This window comes from Alternaria infectoria, assembly GCF_024043175.1.
Source record: "Alternaria infectoria strain BMP 0036 chromosome Unknown scaffold_2, whole genome shotgun sequence".
In the NCBI taxonomy this organism is placed as follows: Eukaryota; Fungi; Ascomycota; class Dothideomycetes; order Pleosporales; family Pleosporaceae; genus Alternaria; species Alternaria infectoria.
The window spans coordinates 173,992-193,621 of record NW_026250691.1 but is presented as its reverse complement, the minus strand read 5'-3'; the positions used below and the strand labels follow the sequence as shown (position 1 = coordinate 193,621).

Here is a 19,630-nt window from a genome sequence, read left to right as displayed (position 1 = left end):
AATTTCGGCACCTAATACGCCTGCAATGCTATAATCCTGTCCTAGTATATTTGTGAAGCGCCGTTACAAACATCCCAATCTATCACGAAGCTTCCTTTCTCCTGCCCCGATCGCTCGAGCTAGCTTCCTCATCGTCACTATCAACGCCCAAAGAGAACGTAGAGTCATTGTGCGACTCTCGCCCCTTCTCCGTGCCCACGCTCGCATAGCCATTGCCCGGCTTCTTTGGCACATCATCGAGATCATCGAGCTCCCTCTCATCAAAGTCCGCGGCCTCAAGATCCTGCCTGCGTTCTTTCCTCCGGAAGTTGTCGAGGCCCATACCGGTGAGAAGAGACTCGCGTCCTTCGTCATTGTCGGTGCCCTTGTATTCGCTGGTTGTGCGCCTGCTGCGCCACCACAAGAAGCCGCAGAGGCAGGCGACGATGACGACAACGACGAGCGCGACCTGGCCGGAGCGAGCGTAGGCCTTCCACTCTGCGGCCTTGAGCTCCTTGGTTTTGTCTTCTTCGGCTTGCGTCGAGTTGGGGTGGTCGCCAACGCTGGTCAACGGACCCTTCTCGCCATCGATGAGGCTGTCGGCAGGAGCACCACCGATAGCCTCAATGTTCACGCCCATGAAGCGATCGAGCATGTCCCGAGTGCGTCTGGGGTAATCGAAAGGAACCATGTGGCTGGAGTTGTAGAAGACAACATATGTGAGGTTACGCGCCTCCTGCCATGTTCCAGCGGCTTCGCCTTCGAACATCCAGTCCTGCTTGGCGTTCTGTACACCAGGGGATGCTTCGAACCCCTTTCCGCCGTTCCACTTCATGTTGCCAATCATGGCCTCTGTGCCAACGTGGTTGCAAATGAAGTCCTTGTCACCAGAGAAAAGGAGAGTTGGAACCTGCTCGATGAGTTCGGGTAGAAACTTGACAGCAGGCTCGCTCTTCCTGGCACGGAAATGGCCAGAAACAGCCCCGTTGCACTCCTGCCAGCCGGTCTTCTTGTCGGGGTTGATGTGGAGAGCCTGAATGACATCTGGGCGGCGGAGGTAGGGAGTGACCTGCGCAAGATCCGGGGGCCAGTTCATTCCACAAGACGAGTCGTCACGGAGACGGATGTCGTACATGTTGAGACACTGGTTCATCGTGTCGGCTTTCTTGTTCTTGGTCTCTTCCAGAATCCTGACCATGATTTGCTCACACTCGCTCGTGTCGACGGTGTTCATGCCGCCTTCTTCGAGCTTTTTGACACATATCCTCTGTTGCTCTTCGACGCGTCTCGCCGAATCGGTGTCGGCCCGCATGAGTCCATTCTGGTAGGCAAAGGGTATGTAGGCGAGATACTGATCGACTGGTGATATCCATCCGTTTCCGATCATGAGACCCTTGAGCGCCCATGGTGTTTTGGAGAGGTTTTCTTTGTTTCGTTTGAGAATAGCGCGAGCGATGTAGGGAATGTGTTGTCCTGCGTAAGATTCACCGGCAATGTAGAACTACCATATGTCAGTATCCCGCGGGTCCACTTAGTCAAGCCACTCACATCGTCATGCTCGTATTCGGGAAATAGCGCAAACCACTTCTCCAAGAAGATAATCATGTGGTCGGCCATTTGGTCCAGTTCCGTGAGGTAGCTGTTTGTGTTGACATAGCTGAAGCCAGTGCCGACGGGCTGGTCCACGAAGAGCAGGTTTGCGAACTCGTCCCATGAACCGTTGTTGTATTCGAGATTGCCGCCTTCGCGCACTCTGTATGGGCCGACTTCCATCATGGCGCCGTCCATCGAGGAGCAGCCTGGCCCGCCGTTCAGCCATAGTACAGTGCGCTGTTTGTCTGCGATGTGGCGGTTCTCGTAGTGCCAGAAGAAGAGGTTGCCGTTGTTCTCTGCATCGACTTCGATGTGTCTGTTTGATGAAGTTAGTACTGTCATATGTGCGCGCATGCCTCTCCCAGTCTGCTTACCCTGCGTGCATCTTAAGCAACGGCTTCGGCGCACCGGGCAGGTCTTGTATGAAGTAGTCGGCCTGCGTCTTCTCCTGCGCCATTATGCTCGGTAGCCATGATACCGTCGCCAGGAGGCCACCCAGGAGCGCTGTCCGCCATCGCAGCGGAAAATGTGAGGAGGCCATGGTGAGGCCGCGTTTGGGAGTTGAGGCCGCGGAGGTTGCGGTGCGCAGTCGCTATATCATGGGAAGTGAAGGGAAATAGGGCACAGCGAGTGCAGACAGAGTAGTGATAGGTGAATGCGCAGCCTGGCACAGTGTAGGGTATAGGCGCTGAGGTGCGAGAAGATCGGACTCCAGAGTACAGCTTAGGTGGCTACTGCGGCGGCGGCTGACGAGTCCGAGTTGGGATCCAGAACAGGGGTCTGTCAATGTAGATCGTGAGACGCAAGACACGCGAGCGATCCACAAGGGGAATGGCAATTTCAACGAATGGTCTTGTTCATTCAACAGTCGAGAACGAGCGAAGAAACTTAACTGATGTCAATATTATATCGAGATGCCTGTTGAGGTACATCTTTGGGGTACCGTCCAAGCTTCGTCCCACGGCCAATCACACGCCACAGCGCCCATTCCGGCTACTGCCATCTCCGCGTCTCGAGAACGCGCATCGCGCCCCAGCATCTGACACGATGGAGCGTTCACTCATGCTTCACACATGTGTCAGCTCCGTCCTCAGGCCGCAAATCTTCCGAATGCGAACCCCAAATAAAACGTACACGCGTCCCTAGCCGCCGATGTTCGCATGCAGTTGTCAATCTCACATCCCAAGGTTCGCCGGGCTGACAATAACTCTTTGGACTACGTAGACTACATTCCCTCTAGCACCGACTCGTTATGCCGTCATTCCACGCCAACGTGAAAGACGTTCTAGAGCACCACAGCATCCGATTCGGTCCGTCTGGTCGATGCCCCGACAGAGAGCTAGAGTCCCGCCTAGTACTACACCGCGGACCCCTTTCTAATCCTCGAAATGCTTTTTTGGAATTCCCGCAAGCGGTACATGTCAATCATCGTTGATGACTGTGTGCCACAGTGGCGCATGCTCATCTTCCGTGCTGTTGGTACGCGAAGATACGCGCCTGAGATGCAAAGCAGCCCGTGTTCAGAAGAGATCGTTCAGGCTCTTGGCTGAGTCTTTGACGATCAGCTCACGCATTCCCTGTGCATCCGATCAATATCGCGTACTGAGGCATGGCGACGGGATACGCTTACCTTGGGCATGATAGGTTCCCCGTTGTCGTCCTTGACGTAGCGGAACGGCATTTGCGTGCTCTCGTTCTTGTTGATCTTGAGATCAGGATGGTCGATGTACGGGATCTTGTCGACGAGTACTGCGCCTCGTCAGCAACATGCATCAGCGTCTGAATTGTTTGGCATACCCTTGTCTTGCACGCAAATCCTCGTGACACGTACTGCTGTGTCAGTAGTCATCTGTACTGGTCCCAGGCGACGTCCTTGATATCCTTTCTTGCGCAGCTCCGAAGTACGGTCTATAAGTACGTCAGTCAACTGTGCACATTTGGAACAATGGTGACAGATTACACACCTCGTGGCGGGTCGTCTCCTAATCAAGAATCAGCTCTTCCATCACATTTCTTCTCTGGATGAGAGCGGATGCTTACCAAGTATACCGCCGAACAAGAAAATGTCGAAAGTCTCGCCATCTTCCGGGCTCAAGTCTTTGGCTGCGGCAGGATCCAGCAGGCACACCTTGTCTTTCTTGTCGGCATAGATTTCTTCAATACCTCTTGTCTCGACATTGAGTCCCTTAGCGCCCTGTAGGTTGGCTGGTAGCTTCAACGAAGCCGGCACTGAAGACAGCAAGAACTGCGCGCCGGATGCATGTGACTCCGCCGCGATACTGGAGTACTCAAGAGATGACCATTCCTCGAGCTCAGGGTCCAGATGTTCCACCACAAAGGTCTTGCCGGTGCCAGCCATATTCAGGATCTCTGTGATTGGAGGTGGGATGCGCTCCCGGTCTTGTGTATTTTTTGGCGTGATAGTTTACTGCAGTGGTTAAGCGAATTACTCAACAGGCGGGGCTCTGTAAGATGTTCTCAGGCTCGATGTCGTGTCTTGCTTCTTGTGTTCTGGATCGATGGTGAGAACCTTGAAGCCCTGCAGTAGCTCTCGCTAATCAAAGTAGGTGGTGGTGGGGAGCATGGCTGACCTTCAGGGTTTGATAAAGTCTAGGACTAGCGCATCGAAGCAGCCTATCACACTCAAGTAACCGTCTATCGTGGTAAGCGGGGAAGCATCCTGTCGTAGTTGCAAGATAAAAAAAGTGCATCGTGATTCAGTCCAAGCAGTGTTCCATGTGACGTCGCCGCGCCCAAACTCCAATGGCACAAAACACCGACACGGCAAGCTCTTTCGAGCTGGGCCCTGGCGATCATGGTGGGTTCAGAGGCCAATGGTGTGCACGCGTGACGTTGTAAAGGTGCCGCGTCTAGTAAGGTCTACGGCAATCCAGCGTCCAGCGTGCATCCGACCAACGCGCGTAAGGGCCGGTTACACTTTTCGCGGAAACGGCTGCTTTGCCTTGGTGTCTTTGTGCGAGTTGCGTCAATTCATCCGTTAAGTAAGCCACGTTTTGGGGATTGTTCACGTCGGCCCACTCGTCGCCTACATATGTGCTGCATCTGCCCCTCTCTGAGTGACAACCTCGAGCGAAGCAATTGAAGAGACAGCAACGCCCAAGTCTATTACATCACCGCAACTGTTCTATACATCCTGTTCCTACTAAGTGCACTCGACCTTCTGCAACTCTCAGCATCACCACTTTTGTTTTTTGTCTTGTTGCTCGATTGACCTCGTGCAGCATTCCGAGCAGCTGGAACCTCGGGCGATCCAGGCTTATCGCATAGTCGAGCTGGATAGAGGGGCACTCCTCCCACTCCCACCCAAACATCGTCGCTTCAACAGCACCAGAACCACAAGCCAAGCGAGTCATAACACGTCGACGTTGTTGTGTTGTCAGGCAGCAGCAAAGACACACGCCCGAGCTTTGTCGGCACCCAATCGTCAGCGCTGGAAGCCGGATCAATCACATCTATTCACCCTGTCCCTGTCACATAACGGGTAACGGTACTCGCCCAAAGTGGTCAGCGCGAGCCAACGACAGCAACTTTTAAACAAATTGCGACCCTTGACCCTTTTCTGTGTCGACATTACAACAAAGAATCCACACGCCAGACACTCTGCACCTTTCGCGAGCAGCTGCCCCTCTGACGAACGTCACTTGCGATCCGCAACACCACAATCACCACCACCGCAACCATGAACCCGCACCAGCAGAACAAGGTCGATGTCAGCGTACGTCATAGCCGCACAGAAGCCATGCGCACCCTTTAGGAATATGTCTAGCTAACCGCGATTTAGAAAATGTCGGAGCAGGAGGCCAAGCTCTTCCGTCTCTACGGCAAGCTGCCCAACAAGAAGGACTTGCTCCAGAACAAGCTGAAGGTACGAGAGCCTGCGAAACATTCAGAGCCCTGCTAACAACGGCCACAGGAGCGCAAGTACTTCGACAGCGGCGACTACGCCCTCTCCAAGGCCGGCAAAGCTGGTGACGTCGGCGTCACCCAAGTCGGCCGCGAGCACCCCAACCCCGAAAAGATCCCACACATCGCCCCGCCCACGCCCACCGGCCAGAACGGCAACGGCAATGGCAACGGCCACAGAGACAGCGTCACCGCCAACGGTCAAGGCGAGTTGGCAGGCAGCCCCGTCAAGGAACACACCTTCCTGCACCGCGAGACAAGCCTGAACCGCGAGACCTCCGCGTCAGACTTTGAGAACAACGAGAACGTCGAGGAGGGCGGCGCAGTCAAGGCATAGACGGCATGCACCCGTTTGTCGCTAGCACTTCTGCGCGCTCCCCCTTTGCCTTCCTTTTGCTGCACTCACTTGGCGCAACCTTGGATGACGGGTGCCCAAAATGTATACATACGCACCCACCCTTTTTCGAACGGCCTGAACCCGGTTCTCATCGTCATTTACGGAGTCGGATGCGGCGTTCCCGGATGAAGCGAGCTTTTCCATCACATGGCCGGCCGAGCACCTTTTTGCATCGGCACCCACAAACGCCTTATGGCTAAACATTTTTTTCCCTTTGCATATGAAGTCGGGGAGCACAGGCACGTTCTTCACTTCTTTGTGTAGTATGTTTGATAGGGGATAGGTGGGTTTTGCAGAGACCGGAGCGTGTTCCGGGTGCTCTTGCAAGGTTGCCAGACTCGGATCTTTCACGGCCGCGAGCGTGTATGCTTGTTTGAGTAGAAGATTATCGTAGCAATATGATTACTGGAAAACTCAGTTTTGGCTGTTTAGTTGCATGGTGATGGCTTGCGCGTGTCCCATGGAAGGATGCGCTAGTGGATATCGGACCACGTGACCCGCTGATGCCTGACCCATCAAGATATCTCAGCATGCGCACCTACAACGAAAGCTTCTCAGCATCCCACAAGCTTCTTCTTCAAAGCCCCGACGTACTGTTTCTACTTAAACCTCCTTGCTTCCAAGATTAATCACAAGCCGCTGTCCCACAGCAGCCGCGTCCTTCAGCAGCCAAACTACTACCAGATCGCGCCTATCCTGGCCCGCATTGAGGACAATTCCTGAGCATGCTAAACAAAACTACAAACACGGCACTACATACTGCCCACACCTCTTCAAGCACCTCACCAACACCATGTCTCTTCTTCAATCTGCCCGCCGAACTACGCAACTTCATCTACACCTTCTCATATAACTCGCTCACAATCGAAGCCTCACTCAAAAACAGCCTTCGCATCACATCCTTCTTCGCGATCCCCAAGACAATCGTGCACAAAAACAACGCGATATCACAACCCCGAAAAAAGGGTCTGCCGATCTGGTTGATGACGTGCACACAAATTTTGAAAGAAGGCATGAACGTACTGTCAAGAGAGTACGCATTCACCTCATACCACCCCGGCCTCGGCCTCGTCCGAAGAACAGATCTCAGGGATCTAGCCGCGGATGACGTGTTGAACAGGCTCGTCTTTGCGGCTGTCAAGACAGTAGTGTTCAACATGAGGGCGTTAAGCTATATCACAGCAGCGCACCCGGACGAGCTAGCACAAGATTCTGATACCGAAGTCACGACTGAATTAGAGCTTGCGCGGTGGCATGTAGACCCTACACTGGGCGGACAGATGACTATATCGGGAGCGCGCAAGGGGCAACGGCAGAGGACGGTGGTGGTTAAACTTGGGTCTAGTGATGAGGAGATGTTGAACATCCTGCACGAGGGTGGTGTAATTGTTAAAGAGTTGCGCATGCACTGGACCCTCAACGTTTTTAACGTGTTGCCGGGTGATGAAGTCGTTCTTAGGAATGTGGCATTGGAGCGCTGGATGGGCAGGTTGGAACGTGTGCAGATCAGAGTGGATAGTAGGGTGAATGAGTTGATGGCGAAGGAGATAGTGGCGGGATTGGGGGAACGGGCGGCGAAGAGACTCGTTGCTAGGGGATGCGGGGGATGTGATGGAGACGGAGAGACGGTGGAGTATGCGTCGAGCGTGAGATGGAGGGAAGAGGTGAGGAATCGTCACGATAAACCGTTTGGTTATGGCCGCATCATGAGGTATGTTACGGTTGAAAGGTCAGCTGGATGAGGGAGATTGTTCACGAAAGATACATACTTTGGAGTAAGTTCTCGTGCCAGCCACCAAAGCCCCCCGACTACACATCTTGCGCAGTCAAGCCAGCATCTCAAATCTTCCGCTCGATCACCAACGTCGACTCCCAATCGCTGAGGTGGATAGGACTAACCGCCGGTCTCACCTCCTTCCTAGTCCAACGCACGCCTACATCCTCTCCTGCAGTGACACCCACGAGTCGCCGTGAGCATTTCCTAGCAGTCTTCATCATCTTTTGCGCGAAGGTCCACTCCGCTCCTCCATACCTAACATGGACGCAAATCTTACGGAACCGCCCACTCCACCTCTCATCAAAACAATCCATCATCTCTTCTTCGCCCTCCAGCCACTCCGCACCGTAATAGTGGCTTCGACACCACATACGATCCCAGTATAAGTCCAAACACGCGTTCTCTCCAAGTCCATGATAAACACAATCGAGAAACTCGGTGTCGTCCTCTTTCGCTTTCTCGAGAAAACGTGCAATTTCGCCTCGCGTGTACTTGGGACGAACAGGCCAGTGCAGTTTAAACCGCACAGTACGGCCAGGCTGGAACACAATGCTATCAATGTTGGCGCTGCCACCGTAGGTCAGACTGTTGAAAGCAGGTAGTGCCCGCGGTTCGTCCAACAAAGTTAAATCTTCCATCACAGGTATCGGGTCATCGAACACGAACGTACGCCATCGACGAAATACGTCCATCGCTTCGGCGTGGACCTGTTTATTGGCTAGCAACCATTTGGGTAGACCAATGATTGCATATCCGGGATAGTAGCGGGAAGGAGTATCGAAGTCGCGCACTGAGGCCTGAACGCTCGTCTGGTTGCTAGCGGTGAATGTGCGGGGGGAGGGGCCGAAGACGTAGGCGTATATCTTTTCTCGAAGCTCGGCTGGGAGGTCGAGAAGGAGGTTATGCGATGAGGTAGGAGCTGATTCCGCCGACGCGGTGGACTTGGATGTTTCGAGGTGGTCGAGGTTTGAGGTGTCCTCGATGCTGGCGCGGTTTGTGCATGTTGAGTTCATTGTGGCTTCCATGTTGGCAGTGAGTTGATTTGAGGAAGTCGGGGGATTTGGTAAGATGAGCGGTGTTCTCGACTTCTTAGTCGGGTCACGAAAAGGATAGCCCAGGCAGCATTCGTCGCGCCTTCCTTCATTACCAGACAAGGACCGTGCCCGTGATCACGAGAATATCTAGCGCTGGAATTCGGATGCTTTCGCATATATAACCCGGTACCTCTGGATCTTCTGACCCACGCAGGATAGGCAGTCAACGATCGACGCTCGCCCATCGCCCAACTGGACCTCATAGCTCACTCATAGCTCGACCTGGCTGCTACAAGCGCTCCTCGCCACTCGAACCTACTGCCCACGTACGCTCAGACGACGATATGGTTCCTACCAAGAAGGCGCCGTCCAAGAAACGCGCTTTGTCGCCGGCAAAAGGGACCCGCTCCTCGAAGCGTCTGATGACCAAAGCCCGAAAGGCTCGTCCTACTGTCTCGGAAATCCCTTGTCAGGAAGGAAGCGCGCTCTTGAACCTGCCCCGCGAAATTCGAAACCAGATTTATTTGGAGTCACTTGACGGTCTGAATCTCACGTTCCGCGTGGATAAGCTCATCATTGTTGCAACACGGGACACCGAAGGTTACCTGGGCATCCGGCGCTTGAAACCAACCAAGCGCGGTCTCCCATTATGGTCGCTGTCTAGCCAGCAGATTTGTTACGAGTTTCTAGACATGATAGCCCGAACCTACGCCTTCCAACCCTTTGGTCGACCAACATTCCCCGAGAATGAGTTGCCTGGACTATCGAACTCGCTTGTCTTCACTCCTGGTGGCGTAAGAACTGTTAAGCTAGTCCCCGGAGATCACATTCCGAAATTTTGGACTGAGAACAACGGTGTCTTCTGCGATCTGACTGCTCTTTTCCTCGAGCTAATGGACAACCTACTTCTGGAGGATGCGCGTTTGGAGCTGATTTGGTACCACGTCGAAACCGAGTACTACTATAGGAACTACATGTCTCGCGACCTCGCCCGTCAGTGGGAGGACGACTGGCAAGAGAGATTTCGTAAAGTCAAGATTACTGTCGTGGTTAGGTCAGATCCTGAGAAGGGTGGCACGCCATTGTCGATTATGGACGATGCGGAGAAGTGTGCAATGAGGCTTGTCGGTATGGGTGGGGCTTCATCTTGGGACGATCTGGGTCGTGTCGATGCTTGGAAGCCCTGGACGCCTTATCAGCCGGACTCGGTGTGGGTGCGACATGTGACGACCGTTGCGCGGAAGGTGGAAGAAAACGCATGGAAGAAGAGCACATAACTGTGTATGATACCTAGATCAGATACAAAGGAGACACTGAGGCTTTATCAATAGTCGACAGACGTCGTCTGCAGTTCCAGGCAATACAATCGTCCATATCAACGCCTCGGTCTCCAACGGGGATATGACGCTAGCCACAACCAGTTAGCTCTATACCAATACGACGGCTACTTAAACTTCGATCCCACTCGTGAGGCCATATTTTCTTCTCTCTACAACAATCCACCATCGCGGCGTACGCTCCAGAGGTCGTCTCACACCTTCCTGTCCGGTTCTCGCCAGATAGCAACACCTCTCAACATGCATCTGCGCAACGCAAAACGCTACTCACCCGACGACGGACCCTACGTCCCCCGTAAGCGCCGCCAACGCAGCACAAAAGAGGATCTTGAACGATCAAGACTCATCACCACTCAGAATGAGCAGTCACCACTCTTCACTCGCCTGCCCCGCGAATTGCGCGACATGATCTGGGAGCACGCCTTCGGTTCCGATGAAACTACCTTTCATTACCGTAACCTCGCCATCGATGCCAGAAACCGAAAGTACCCCTCGAACTATCTCGATGACCACTACGTGGGCCTTCCCGAGTGGCTACTTTCGTGCAAAACGATTCTTGGGGAAGCGCTTGAACTCTTCTACAGGACGCAGACATATGTCCCAACCACACAATATGGAAGAACAAAACGAAGAGTAAGCCTAACATCAAAAGTTCGCCGCAGAGTTTTCAGTGCGAAATCATGTTATCGTGCACCACCAAACCCGGTGGACCGCAGCGAGTATAAAAACACACTTCTCTTCAACAACAGCATCAAGAACGTCGAAATGACATGGAAAGTCACGTTGAATTGGCAAGGGGCTACAGGCGCCGCGAAAAATCTGTGGTTTGCGCCGGACGAGGTCGACACCATGTTTATGCAATACCTGCAGCGACTCCGACCAGATCTTAAAGACGTTAAATTCGTCTGTGAAGTGGCATTCTTCTGCCAGGTGTGCAGTTATGTGCATACGGAAGCGGACCCACACAAAAAGAAGAGAAGGGAAAAGCGGAGAAAGAGCCTAGATGGCAAGATAGAAGGACTTCGTGGGCGTTGCAGAGGCCTGACTGTTGAACTTCAGAGTAACGTATGCGAGCACTGCGAATTGGACAGTTCGGATCAACTTTTCGAAGAAAAGGCGACGGTGGAAGCGTGGGCAAAGGGCATTGTTGGTAGTGGTGCGGAGATGCACGAATGCGATGATACGAGAGACACGTCCTACTATGAAAAGGGAACAGTCTTGAGGACTATCAGGGTTTCCACACAGAGATCATGAATGCGCGGTAGTCCAGCGTCTATACTTGGGGGCCGAAAACAGCGAAGAAAGCCAGGTAATCCACTGCCAATGCTAAATGTCAGCAAACACATCATCATACCCGTCCCGCCATCCCCCCTTTACTCCCCTCATCCGCCCCATCCCCCACCCCCTGCTGTTCAGGCGCCCACGTCCCATCCTCCACACTCCTAACCAACTCATGCACCTCAAGCCTCAAATCCACAATCTCCCTCCCATTAACAAGATCATTATCATCCGCCCTCTTCCCCGCCTCCTCCTCGTCCCTCGCAATCCCCGCCTTAACATGGCGATGCACCAACCTCTTCCTCGCAACATCAAAGTCCACATCCACGAACCAAAGCTCATCCATGAGCTTCGCAGCTTCGTTCCAAGGCGCCTTGTTCAAAGAACAATAGTTGCCTTCGAAAATCACGATGCGGACGGATGGCGCGATGGCGATGTCGTTTTCGACGGGGTCTTTGAGCGCGTGGTCGAAACTGGGGGCGTAGAGTGTGGAGCTCTCTGGACATATGGGGTCGCGTAGCTTCTTTACCAGGCTGTAGAAGGAGTCGCCGTCGAAGGTGAATGCCGCGCCTCTTCTCGCGTGGGCGCTGTCTGGATCGGGCATTGCGTCGAGTTGTTGGCGCGAGAGGTGGAAGCCGTCCATTGGTATGAAGGCTGAGAGTGGGTTGCTATTGGCGGTACCAGGGGATTGCTGTGCATGTTTCTCGTTGAGTTTGGTTGACACGATGGCTGCTAGTGTTGTTTTGCCTGGTCGTGGTCAGCGGGTTGGATGGGTTGAGGTTCGTGCGTGTACTGTACGTACCGGACCCTGGGATACCGGATACGGCGATTAGCAAGCGCTTCGATGCAGGGACATCTTGATATTGGTCTGTGGTCTCGTCAACACGTGTCTTATACTTTAACTTCTAGTATCACATACCCCAGACCTTGTTTACTAGGCGCTCTACTTGTTCTTCCATATTGGTGTATTCTTGAAATGGCTCCCAAAAAACTGTCCTGTGTTAAAGATCGCGTAAAAGTCTTTATATCTTGCTATCCTGGAGTCGATCGGGATCGCCAGCATCCAAGGCGGGATGGCTGGCTTTTAGTTCGCTCATCCGCGTTTGCAGATTGTGGGGGCTCGGCGGCGTGAGTGGACCGCTGACGTCGCGCGGGAGGTTGGCGGGTTGGAACTGCCAGTATCCTTGTTATCCTTTCAGCCCTGTATCATGTTTTGGCGCCAAAAGTTGGTGTTATTCTATGTAATGTGTACCTAGGTACTACCTAGGTATGCTTCGAGATGCATCCTGGAAAGGTTGAAGTTTCTGTGGCATGACAGATACCGAATGAACGCATTCGTAGTAACATGCGGATGACCAGTCGCTGTAACTGACCCGAGACCCATCACAGGCGAATACAGCTGTAGATCTTTCGAACGATGAGTAAAGCGAATTGTGATTCTTATCGCGTGCGACTGATTGAAGATGGAAGTAGAGTTCTTTTGGCCATGGCGTAGCGCGTCATCCAATCACAACGCAGCAGGAACCAAGGCCGCTCTGTCTGGGCAAATAAGTCCGATATAGCCGGCGCATTGCTGTCGCTGTCAGCTAAGAGCTAAGTCAACGTAGCAGAGATATGCCCCGAAGCCTCGCGCCACCGCAGTCGTCCCGAAGAGCTTGAGAGCAATTGGTCAACGCGTCGTGAAACGCGTCGCACCCGCCAGACGTCATTATGCTCCCGCCAGCCCTCCTCGCGCTCCTCTTCACGCTTCTCCCACACGCGTCCGCCGCCGACCACAAGGTGCCGACTAGCAATGAATCGCTGCTATGGGGCCCTTATCGTCCGAATCTGTATCTGGGCTTGCGCGCCCGCATGCCCAAAAGTCTCATTGCGGGCGTCATGTGGGGGAAGCTGGAAGATGTAGAGACGAGTAAGTAGACACTATGAGGATACGTGTATGGCGCTAACTAGTTCTATAGCACTCCGACATGACGTGAACCAGAGCGACGGCATGGCCAGATACGGTTGGATCTCATACGATACACGAGAAGGCGGCCGACAAATGATAGAAGACGTCGGGAACAAGATAAACCTCATAACCGAGTTCATAAAGCACTCCGAAGGCCAGAGCCAGGGGAATTGGGGTTTGCGCATCAAGGGCATGCCCAGACCTGATGCGCCGAAAGATCTCAAGACTACCGTGGTCTTCTACATTGGCATGGAGGGCATGGAAGCCTGTGCCGACTGCAAGCTCGAGGCGCGTCAACAGTTTGAGGCCGATGAGAAGACGGTTCAAGCTGTGAATATGAATATTGCGCATCCGAAGTTGGGTAATGCGGGTATTCATATCCCTGTACCCATCAATGCAGATGAGAAGCGTGAAATAGCGTATATCAAGACGCTGAACGTTACGGAAGATAGGCTGTGGCAGGGCAAATGTAAGTACGATGAATGCCATATCTGTTTTCGTTCCAGCCACCTGTGATAAAACTCCTTCGTCGTCATGAACAACCAGCTGATGAGCATGTGCAAGAAGCCACCTTCTTGGAGTCGCTGAAAGACCAAACGAAAGACCGCACCGAGCCAGGACCAAATGATATCGTGCTGCGCAACGCTCCGGGCAACGGCAATTTGCAGTTAGTGCAGATGGTGTGCCATGGGGAATTCGAGGTCAGCACTACGATCATATGTTTATACTGAGACTAACCTCAAGCAGTTCGACATCCTGTACTCGAGTGATACTGCAAAGCGAGCCATGACCTGTGAGTACTCACCTCCGCCATTCTATACGAAGAAGCGCGTCCATGAACCAGATATGCTAATGCCTTCCAGCCGCCGGTCTTACCACCAGTCTAGAGGAAACCCTCGCATCCTTCGCCAAGAACTTCGACGCAGTGTTCACCCCGAAAACCCCCTTCACCACCGTTATGCACCGCGCTTTCTCTCGCAATACTTTCTCCAATCTGCTAGGTGGACTAGGCTACTTTACTGGCACTGCCAAGGTCGACACGTCGAAGAAAGCTATATACGCCGAGACTACTGCAAACTTTTGGCAGAAGTCAGTTGACGCAAAGAAGCATACAACACCGGAGACAAAAGGCCCGTATGAGCTTCTCACGCATACGCCATCTCGTGCAGCATTTCCTAGAGGCTTCCTGTGGGACGAGGGGTTCCATCTCCTTCTTGTCATCGAGTGGGATGCTGATCTCGCTCTCGAGGTGATACGCGACTGGCTCTTAAACCTCATGGATGATGATGGCTGGATAGCAAGAGAGCAGATTCTAGGCGCGGAAGCCGAGGGTGCCACGCCTGCTGAGTTCGTCACCCAATTTCCACACATTGCGAATCCGCCAACGATGTTTCTGGTCATCTCAAAGTTCATCGATATGCTGAAAGGCACGACAAAATATCATGGTCACGACTCCTTGTACCTCGCCAAAGCAGAGACTGGGAAAGCTCTGGTGACGAAGATGTATCCGTACCTCAAGAAGCACTACGACTGGTTCCGGAAGTCGCAATCTGGAGATGTGGAGGCCCATTCAATCCCGTCAGCCAACTTAAATGAGGGCTACCGATGGCGTGGCCGGACACCAGGCACGAATTTCGCCAGCGGAATGGACGATTACCCTCGAGCGGAACCTCCCGACATCACCGAGTTGCATTTGGACGCCTTGTGCTGGGTCGGCGTAATGGCACGAACACTAGAACGCATCGCGTTCTTCACCGAAAACGCCCACGACGCGCTCACATACCAAAACCACATCCGCGGCGTCAAAACCAACATCGACACCATACACTGGTCCAAAGAACCAAACACCTACTGCGATGCCGTCGTACGCAACGACCTACACACCCACGCCTGCCACAAAGGCTACATCTCCATCTTCCCTCTCCTCACCGGCTTCACCGACCCCTCACACCCACATCTCCCCGCCATGCTAACCCTCCTCCGCGACCCCAACCACCTCTGGACCGACTTCGGCGTCCGCAGTCTAAGCCCCGAAGACGACGCCTACGGCAAAGACGACAACTACTGGCGCTCGCCCATCTGGATAAACATCAACTACCTCCTCCTCACCAACCTCCTCGACCTCGCCCAAATCCCCGGCCCCTCACAACAACGCTGCCGCGAAATCTACATGGAACTCCGCAGCAACATCGTCCACACCGTGTTCAACTCGTATTTACAAACAGGCTATATCTGGGAGCAATACGACCCTGTTAAAGGCGCTGGACTGCGTACCCAGCACTTCACGGGCTGGTCGGCGTTGGTGGTCAAGATCATGGTTATGCCTGATTTGGAGAAGGATGATGGTGTCACGGAGAAGGTGAAGGGGTATTATGAGGAGGCCAAGAAGCAGGCGGGGATGAATCAGAGGACGGGGGCGGGGAGTGTGGTGTTTGCGGTGGTTTTTATGGGGTTTGTGTATGCGACTAGGAGGAGGTTTGCGGGGACTTTGAGGGGGTTGCGGAGGGGGAAGTGAGGGTAGTTATGGATGAGGAGGTGTTATTGCGCTTTCTGTGGACGCTGATGGTGGTAGAGGGGGGTCACAGGACTCGGCTGCTCGTATTATACCTATACATTCTTAGCTCTACGGTCCTTCCAAGGAGACCACCGATGAGAACTACGCGGTGCATGTAGGTTGTTCAATTCGGAGCCAGGGCTTAAATTCTTCCAAAGCTAGGAATATCTGGTAAGAGACACCACAGGAGAGATGCGGCCGTACGCGCGTATGTCTGTAATGGTATGAAGTGGAAAAGACTGAGACTATTAGAAGGAGCTCAAATTTACTGTATTGATGTTGATGACTATTGCAAGGCCAGTACCAATTGCCAATGTTGTTCAGTGCTCCTATGCGACATGTTTAGCCGAGTCTTTGCGCCTCGCATATGGCCCTAAAGTACTTTCCCGGAGGAGTTCCATTCTTCCAATTGCTCCTTCCGTCATTCTCGTTCTTCAGTAAGAAGCGCGTGCTTCCGCCAACCAATTCCCTCGCCCATGCCTCAATCGACTGACATAAGTCGGCGAAATATTGTCTCTTGTGCTCGAGCTTAGGCTCAGCCCAAGCTCGTGCGTTATCCAAAAGCTTTCCGTTCTCCTGAAAACCGTGAGGGACTTTGATTTCCACTGACATGCTTCTGCACCGTCCGCGAAGCTGTTTGAACCGATCACGTACATCGGGGTTCCGCACAGGGACCTTACTGTGCCACTTTGGTACCTGGCTTGGATCCATGCGAGGTCCTTCCGGATTATTAGAGAATACCTCACAGCGTACGTCCAGTTCCGGCGGATTCCATAACGCAAGACACTTCAGAAACGTATCGTTATATCCGGGATGCCAGGAACTTGGTAATGGAAAGGAATTTCCGACCACTTCGAGTGGCTCGTTGAGTTTTACGTGACGTATATTTTGGTTGAGTACCAGGGGGTTCCTCCGGGTGGGCGAAAGTTTCCATTGGGCGTATGGCGCAAGGTCGATGTGCTCAAAGCACTGCGTTCGGTGGAAGACTTCGAGTGCTTCAGACAGAATCGTCTGGCTAGATAGCATCCACATCGGAAGACCGTCTTCCTGATCACAGTACACGCGACCCGGCGCGTAGATTGGAAGCATTATGATCTTCGTCTCGCCGAAACTCAATATGCGCATCATGTCGGCACCCAGGGCATACTCGTAGATCTGGTCGCGCAATTCGCGTGGTAGACGAGCGAGCGGGGAGGGGTTGCCGGAATACTGCTTGGTAGATGCCGTAGTCGTTAGACTCTGGAGCGGGTCGGATATGCCGTTGTAGGACTTGTCATTGCGGAGAAGCATGGAGAAAGGTTCGAAGATAGGAGAAGATGAGGAATGGGTAAGTGTGATCTCCAGCGGATGCTCAAACTCACTTCTGCGAGTCTATTCAGCAACAGAGATCTGTGTCTGTCTATCTGATTTATGCCGTCACAATTATCAGGGCAGGTCAGGTGCTTCCACCGTTGTCTCAGCAGCAATGCCAAGCTTTGACGCAGGAGACTTCATTTTGCGATAGCACCGAGCAACGCGTAGGAAAAGGGCAATGATCGACAAAGAACCATGACCGACAAGAGACCGTGCTTCCTCATCTGGTGCTTCCGAAACCACAAGGAATGCGAGAATGTTCGATGATGGGGGCGCATTCTGGAGAGGCCATGGCTCTTGGTAGGACCTCGGGACCCATCCCACACGGCACCTCGATGGCACTTGCGTGGGAATATACCTACCTAGGTAGGTACACACTCACACGCCGTCGTCTATCCAACTCATCGTAAGTGGTTGCTCGTCGCTGGCAGATTCATATGTGATACCAGCGTATCGCATCTTCGTTTGATCAAGTAAGAGGCGTGTATGCTATGCAGTTTACGACCCCACACGAGTTGTCGTGAATACTGATGTACGTTGGTTTTGTTCATCGCTGCTCACATGGCCCCAGGGGTATGCTGCATTACACAATGTCGCAGTTTCGGCTACACCTTGAATGAGAATCTCAGAACTTGCCACTTCACGACTGTACATTGGTAGTACCAGGCGATTCTAAGGTTGGTGTTACCCTGAACCAAAGTTGGGTTGTCACGTGATCCGCTGATGCCTGTCGATCCATAGATGTCCCGACTGCACTTAAACCATCGATTCCCATCAGTTTTCCATCATCATTTCCATATCCACCATCAATCTACTATTACCTGGAATTACCGCTGTCATACTTCTCACAATGTTGGACCAACTGCAGTCACCTCTATTCCGCCTCCCCCGGGAATTGCGCGACAATATTTACGAACATTATGCGCACGATGAAAATGGCGTTTTCTACGACTATGCCTCGGACAAGCTTCGGTACGAAACCCAAGAAAAACATCAGGAGATGACTGCGCTGACACGCTGCTGCAAGCAAGCAGCTGAGGAGATGAAGGATGCGGCCATGCGAGCCAACACCTTAACTTTCTTCCCTGTGCGTTCCGATCAAGACTGCATCAGCGTAAAGGATCTTGACTCCAAAGCTGGACGACTTGAGCGACTGACACAAAGCGCGAGGCGTATGAAGATGCACATGCTGCACTTCGTGGCCAAGGGCGAATGCGTCACCCCCGAGATGGTGGATCAGGTGGCTACCCGCTTTCCCGGCATTTCCCGCTGCTATCGAAAAGCATACAGTGCAATAAAGGAAGGGAATGAGCTATACACCACGTTTGGAGTCAATCAAACCGACTATAGTTGGCGGTGGCAGACGTCGGCAACTTTCTGCGACGCTTTGCAATACACATTAGAGCTCGCATCCTCGCATCCCAAATTCGATCACTTCATAGCCGAGTCCATCGTTAGCCCGTATACCAGTCGCGGCATGATGCCTTCATTCACACCTGGATGCCAGAACGCCCTTCTCACGTGGAAGCCGGACCTGGCGCTGATTCCGACCGAGACTGATCTTGCTCTCGAGTCTTTTCTAGCCGACCCCCTCCCCCGAGATACTGATCGCCGTGTGACATGGGACGAGCCTATCGTACCTTTAGCTTGGTACTTCTCTGCTACAACTGTTGCAGTCGATTACCTCAAAAGGTTGCCCCAGAGTACTCGATTGCGCATACGACTTCCTTTCATCATCCGGGAGAACAAATTGGCCGTAGCTTACCCCGAGTCACACGCAAGATCTCTTGAACCCTACCTCTGCGAGAATAAAAACCTCCGGATTGACTTGCACGTGGGGTGTTGGACAAACCTTACACACCCATTCTGGCTACATTCGCCTTTCGACGACCAAAACCCGAACGAAGGTATAATATCGAAGGTAGAATTGCTACGCCCGTTTGCAGACTTCTTGGACGAGGTTCTTTCTACCTTCGATCGCATCCCGCACCCCGAGGCTCTCAGCATTCATATCGAGGGTCATCAAGACGAAAGCCTCATCGCATGGGAGACGTTTAAGCATGCAGCTAGCCTTCAAGAGGCCATGCTCAAGTCTGACTATATGCAAGGACATGACGATGTACAACTCAGTGAGCTGTACGATCCACTGTACTGGGGTATATCTTTGGGCGAAACGGCACTGAAGGATAGATTCCAATTGCCTCATCATCTACCGGACTCATTCTACGCGGTAGTCCGACAGATCACCGAAGGTTCTGGCTCCATCCACTTCGATGGAGACGCTGGTACTCCTTGGGATGCTAGAAGCATGATAGAAGCCCGGAAGCACTGGACACCGCAGCAATTCCTCGACGAGTGGGACGCCGAAATTTTCAGCAGATCCGTGTCACGACCGCCAGGAGGCGTAGCAGCTTTCAAGCAAATGTATAGGCTGTAAGAGCATCGACATCTTGCTT

The 19,630-nt window shown here is 53.0% G+C and overlaps 8 protein-coding genes across 8 annotated transcripts; 4 read left to right on the top strand and 4 right to left on the bottom strand.

Annotated features, from left to right (window-relative positions):
- Positions 1-82: 82 nt before the first annotated feature.
- On the bottom strand, positions 83-2,113 carry KEX1 (Cell death protease; the record flags this gene model as incomplete). Its single annotated transcript, XM_051492927.1, has 3 exons — positions 83-1,480; positions 1,528-1,888; positions 1,947-2,113. The coding sequence occupies 3 exons, from the start codon at positions 2,111-2,113 to the stop codon at positions 83-85; spliced, it is 1,926 nt and encodes a 641-aa protein (XP_051356158.1).
- A 979-nt stretch (positions 2,114-3,092) lies between these two features.
- J4E92_001515 (uncharacterized protein) lies at positions 3,093-3,931 on the bottom strand (the record flags this gene model as incomplete). The annotated part of the gene is made up of 5 exons (XM_051492926.1): positions 3,093-3,149; positions 3,203-3,321; positions 3,370-3,480; positions 3,537-3,554; positions 3,613-3,931. 5 exons carry the CDS (start codon positions 3,929-3,931, stop codon positions 3,093-3,095), a joined length of 624 nt encoding a protein of 207 aa, XP_051356157.1.
- Positions 3,932-5,272: 1,341 nt separating this feature from the next.
- Positions 5,273-5,833, top strand: J4E92_001514 (uncharacterized protein; the record flags this gene model as incomplete). The annotated part of the gene is made up of 3 exons (XM_051492925.1): positions 5,273-5,308; positions 5,375-5,458; positions 5,507-5,833. 3 exons carry the CDS (start codon positions 5,273-5,275, stop codon positions 5,831-5,833), a joined length of 447 nt encoding a protein of 148 aa, XP_051356156.1.
- Positions 5,834-9,048: 3,215 nt separating this feature from the next.
- J4E92_001513 (uncharacterized protein) lies at positions 9,049-9,981 on the top strand (the record flags this gene model as incomplete). Its single annotated transcript, XM_051492924.1, has 1 exon — positions 9,049-9,981. One exon carries the CDS (start codon positions 9,049-9,051, stop codon positions 9,979-9,981), a length of 933 nt encoding a protein of 310 aa, XP_051356155.1.
- Positions 9,982-11,389: 1,408 nt separating this feature from the next.
- J4E92_001512 (uncharacterized protein) lies at positions 11,390-12,278 on the bottom strand (the record flags this gene model as incomplete). Its single annotated transcript, XM_051492923.1, has 3 exons — positions 11,390-12,066; positions 12,122-12,187; positions 12,239-12,278. The coding sequence occupies 3 exons, from the start codon at positions 12,276-12,278 to the stop codon at positions 11,390-11,392; spliced, it is 783 nt and encodes a 260-aa protein (XP_051356154.1).
- A 751-nt stretch (positions 12,279-13,029) lies between these two features.
- On the top strand, positions 13,030-15,782 carry J4E92_001511 (uncharacterized protein; the record flags this gene model as incomplete). Its single annotated transcript, XM_051492922.1, has 5 exons — positions 13,030-13,228; positions 13,278-13,736; positions 13,835-13,968; positions 14,015-14,060; positions 14,131-15,782. 5 exons carry the CDS (start codon positions 13,030-13,032, stop codon positions 15,780-15,782), a joined length of 2,490 nt encoding a protein of 829 aa, XP_051356153.1.
- A 381-nt stretch (positions 15,783-16,163) lies between these two features.
- J4E92_001510 (uncharacterized protein) lies at positions 16,164-17,315 on the bottom strand (the record flags this gene model as incomplete). Its single annotated transcript, XM_051492921.1, has 2 exons — positions 16,164-17,184; positions 17,311-17,315. The coding sequence occupies 2 exons, from the start codon at positions 17,313-17,315 to the stop codon at positions 16,164-16,166; spliced, it is 1,026 nt and encodes a 341-aa protein (XP_051356152.1).
- A 709-nt stretch (positions 17,316-18,024) lies between these two features.
- J4E92_001509 (uncharacterized protein) lies at positions 18,025-19,611 on the top strand (the record flags this gene model as incomplete). The annotated part of the gene is made up of 1 exon (XM_051492920.1): positions 18,025-19,611. The coding sequence occupies one exon, from the start codon at positions 18,025-18,027 to the stop codon at positions 19,609-19,611; it is 1,587 nt and encodes a 528-aa protein (XP_051356151.1).
- Between the last annotated feature and the right edge of the window lie 19 nt (positions 19,612-19,630).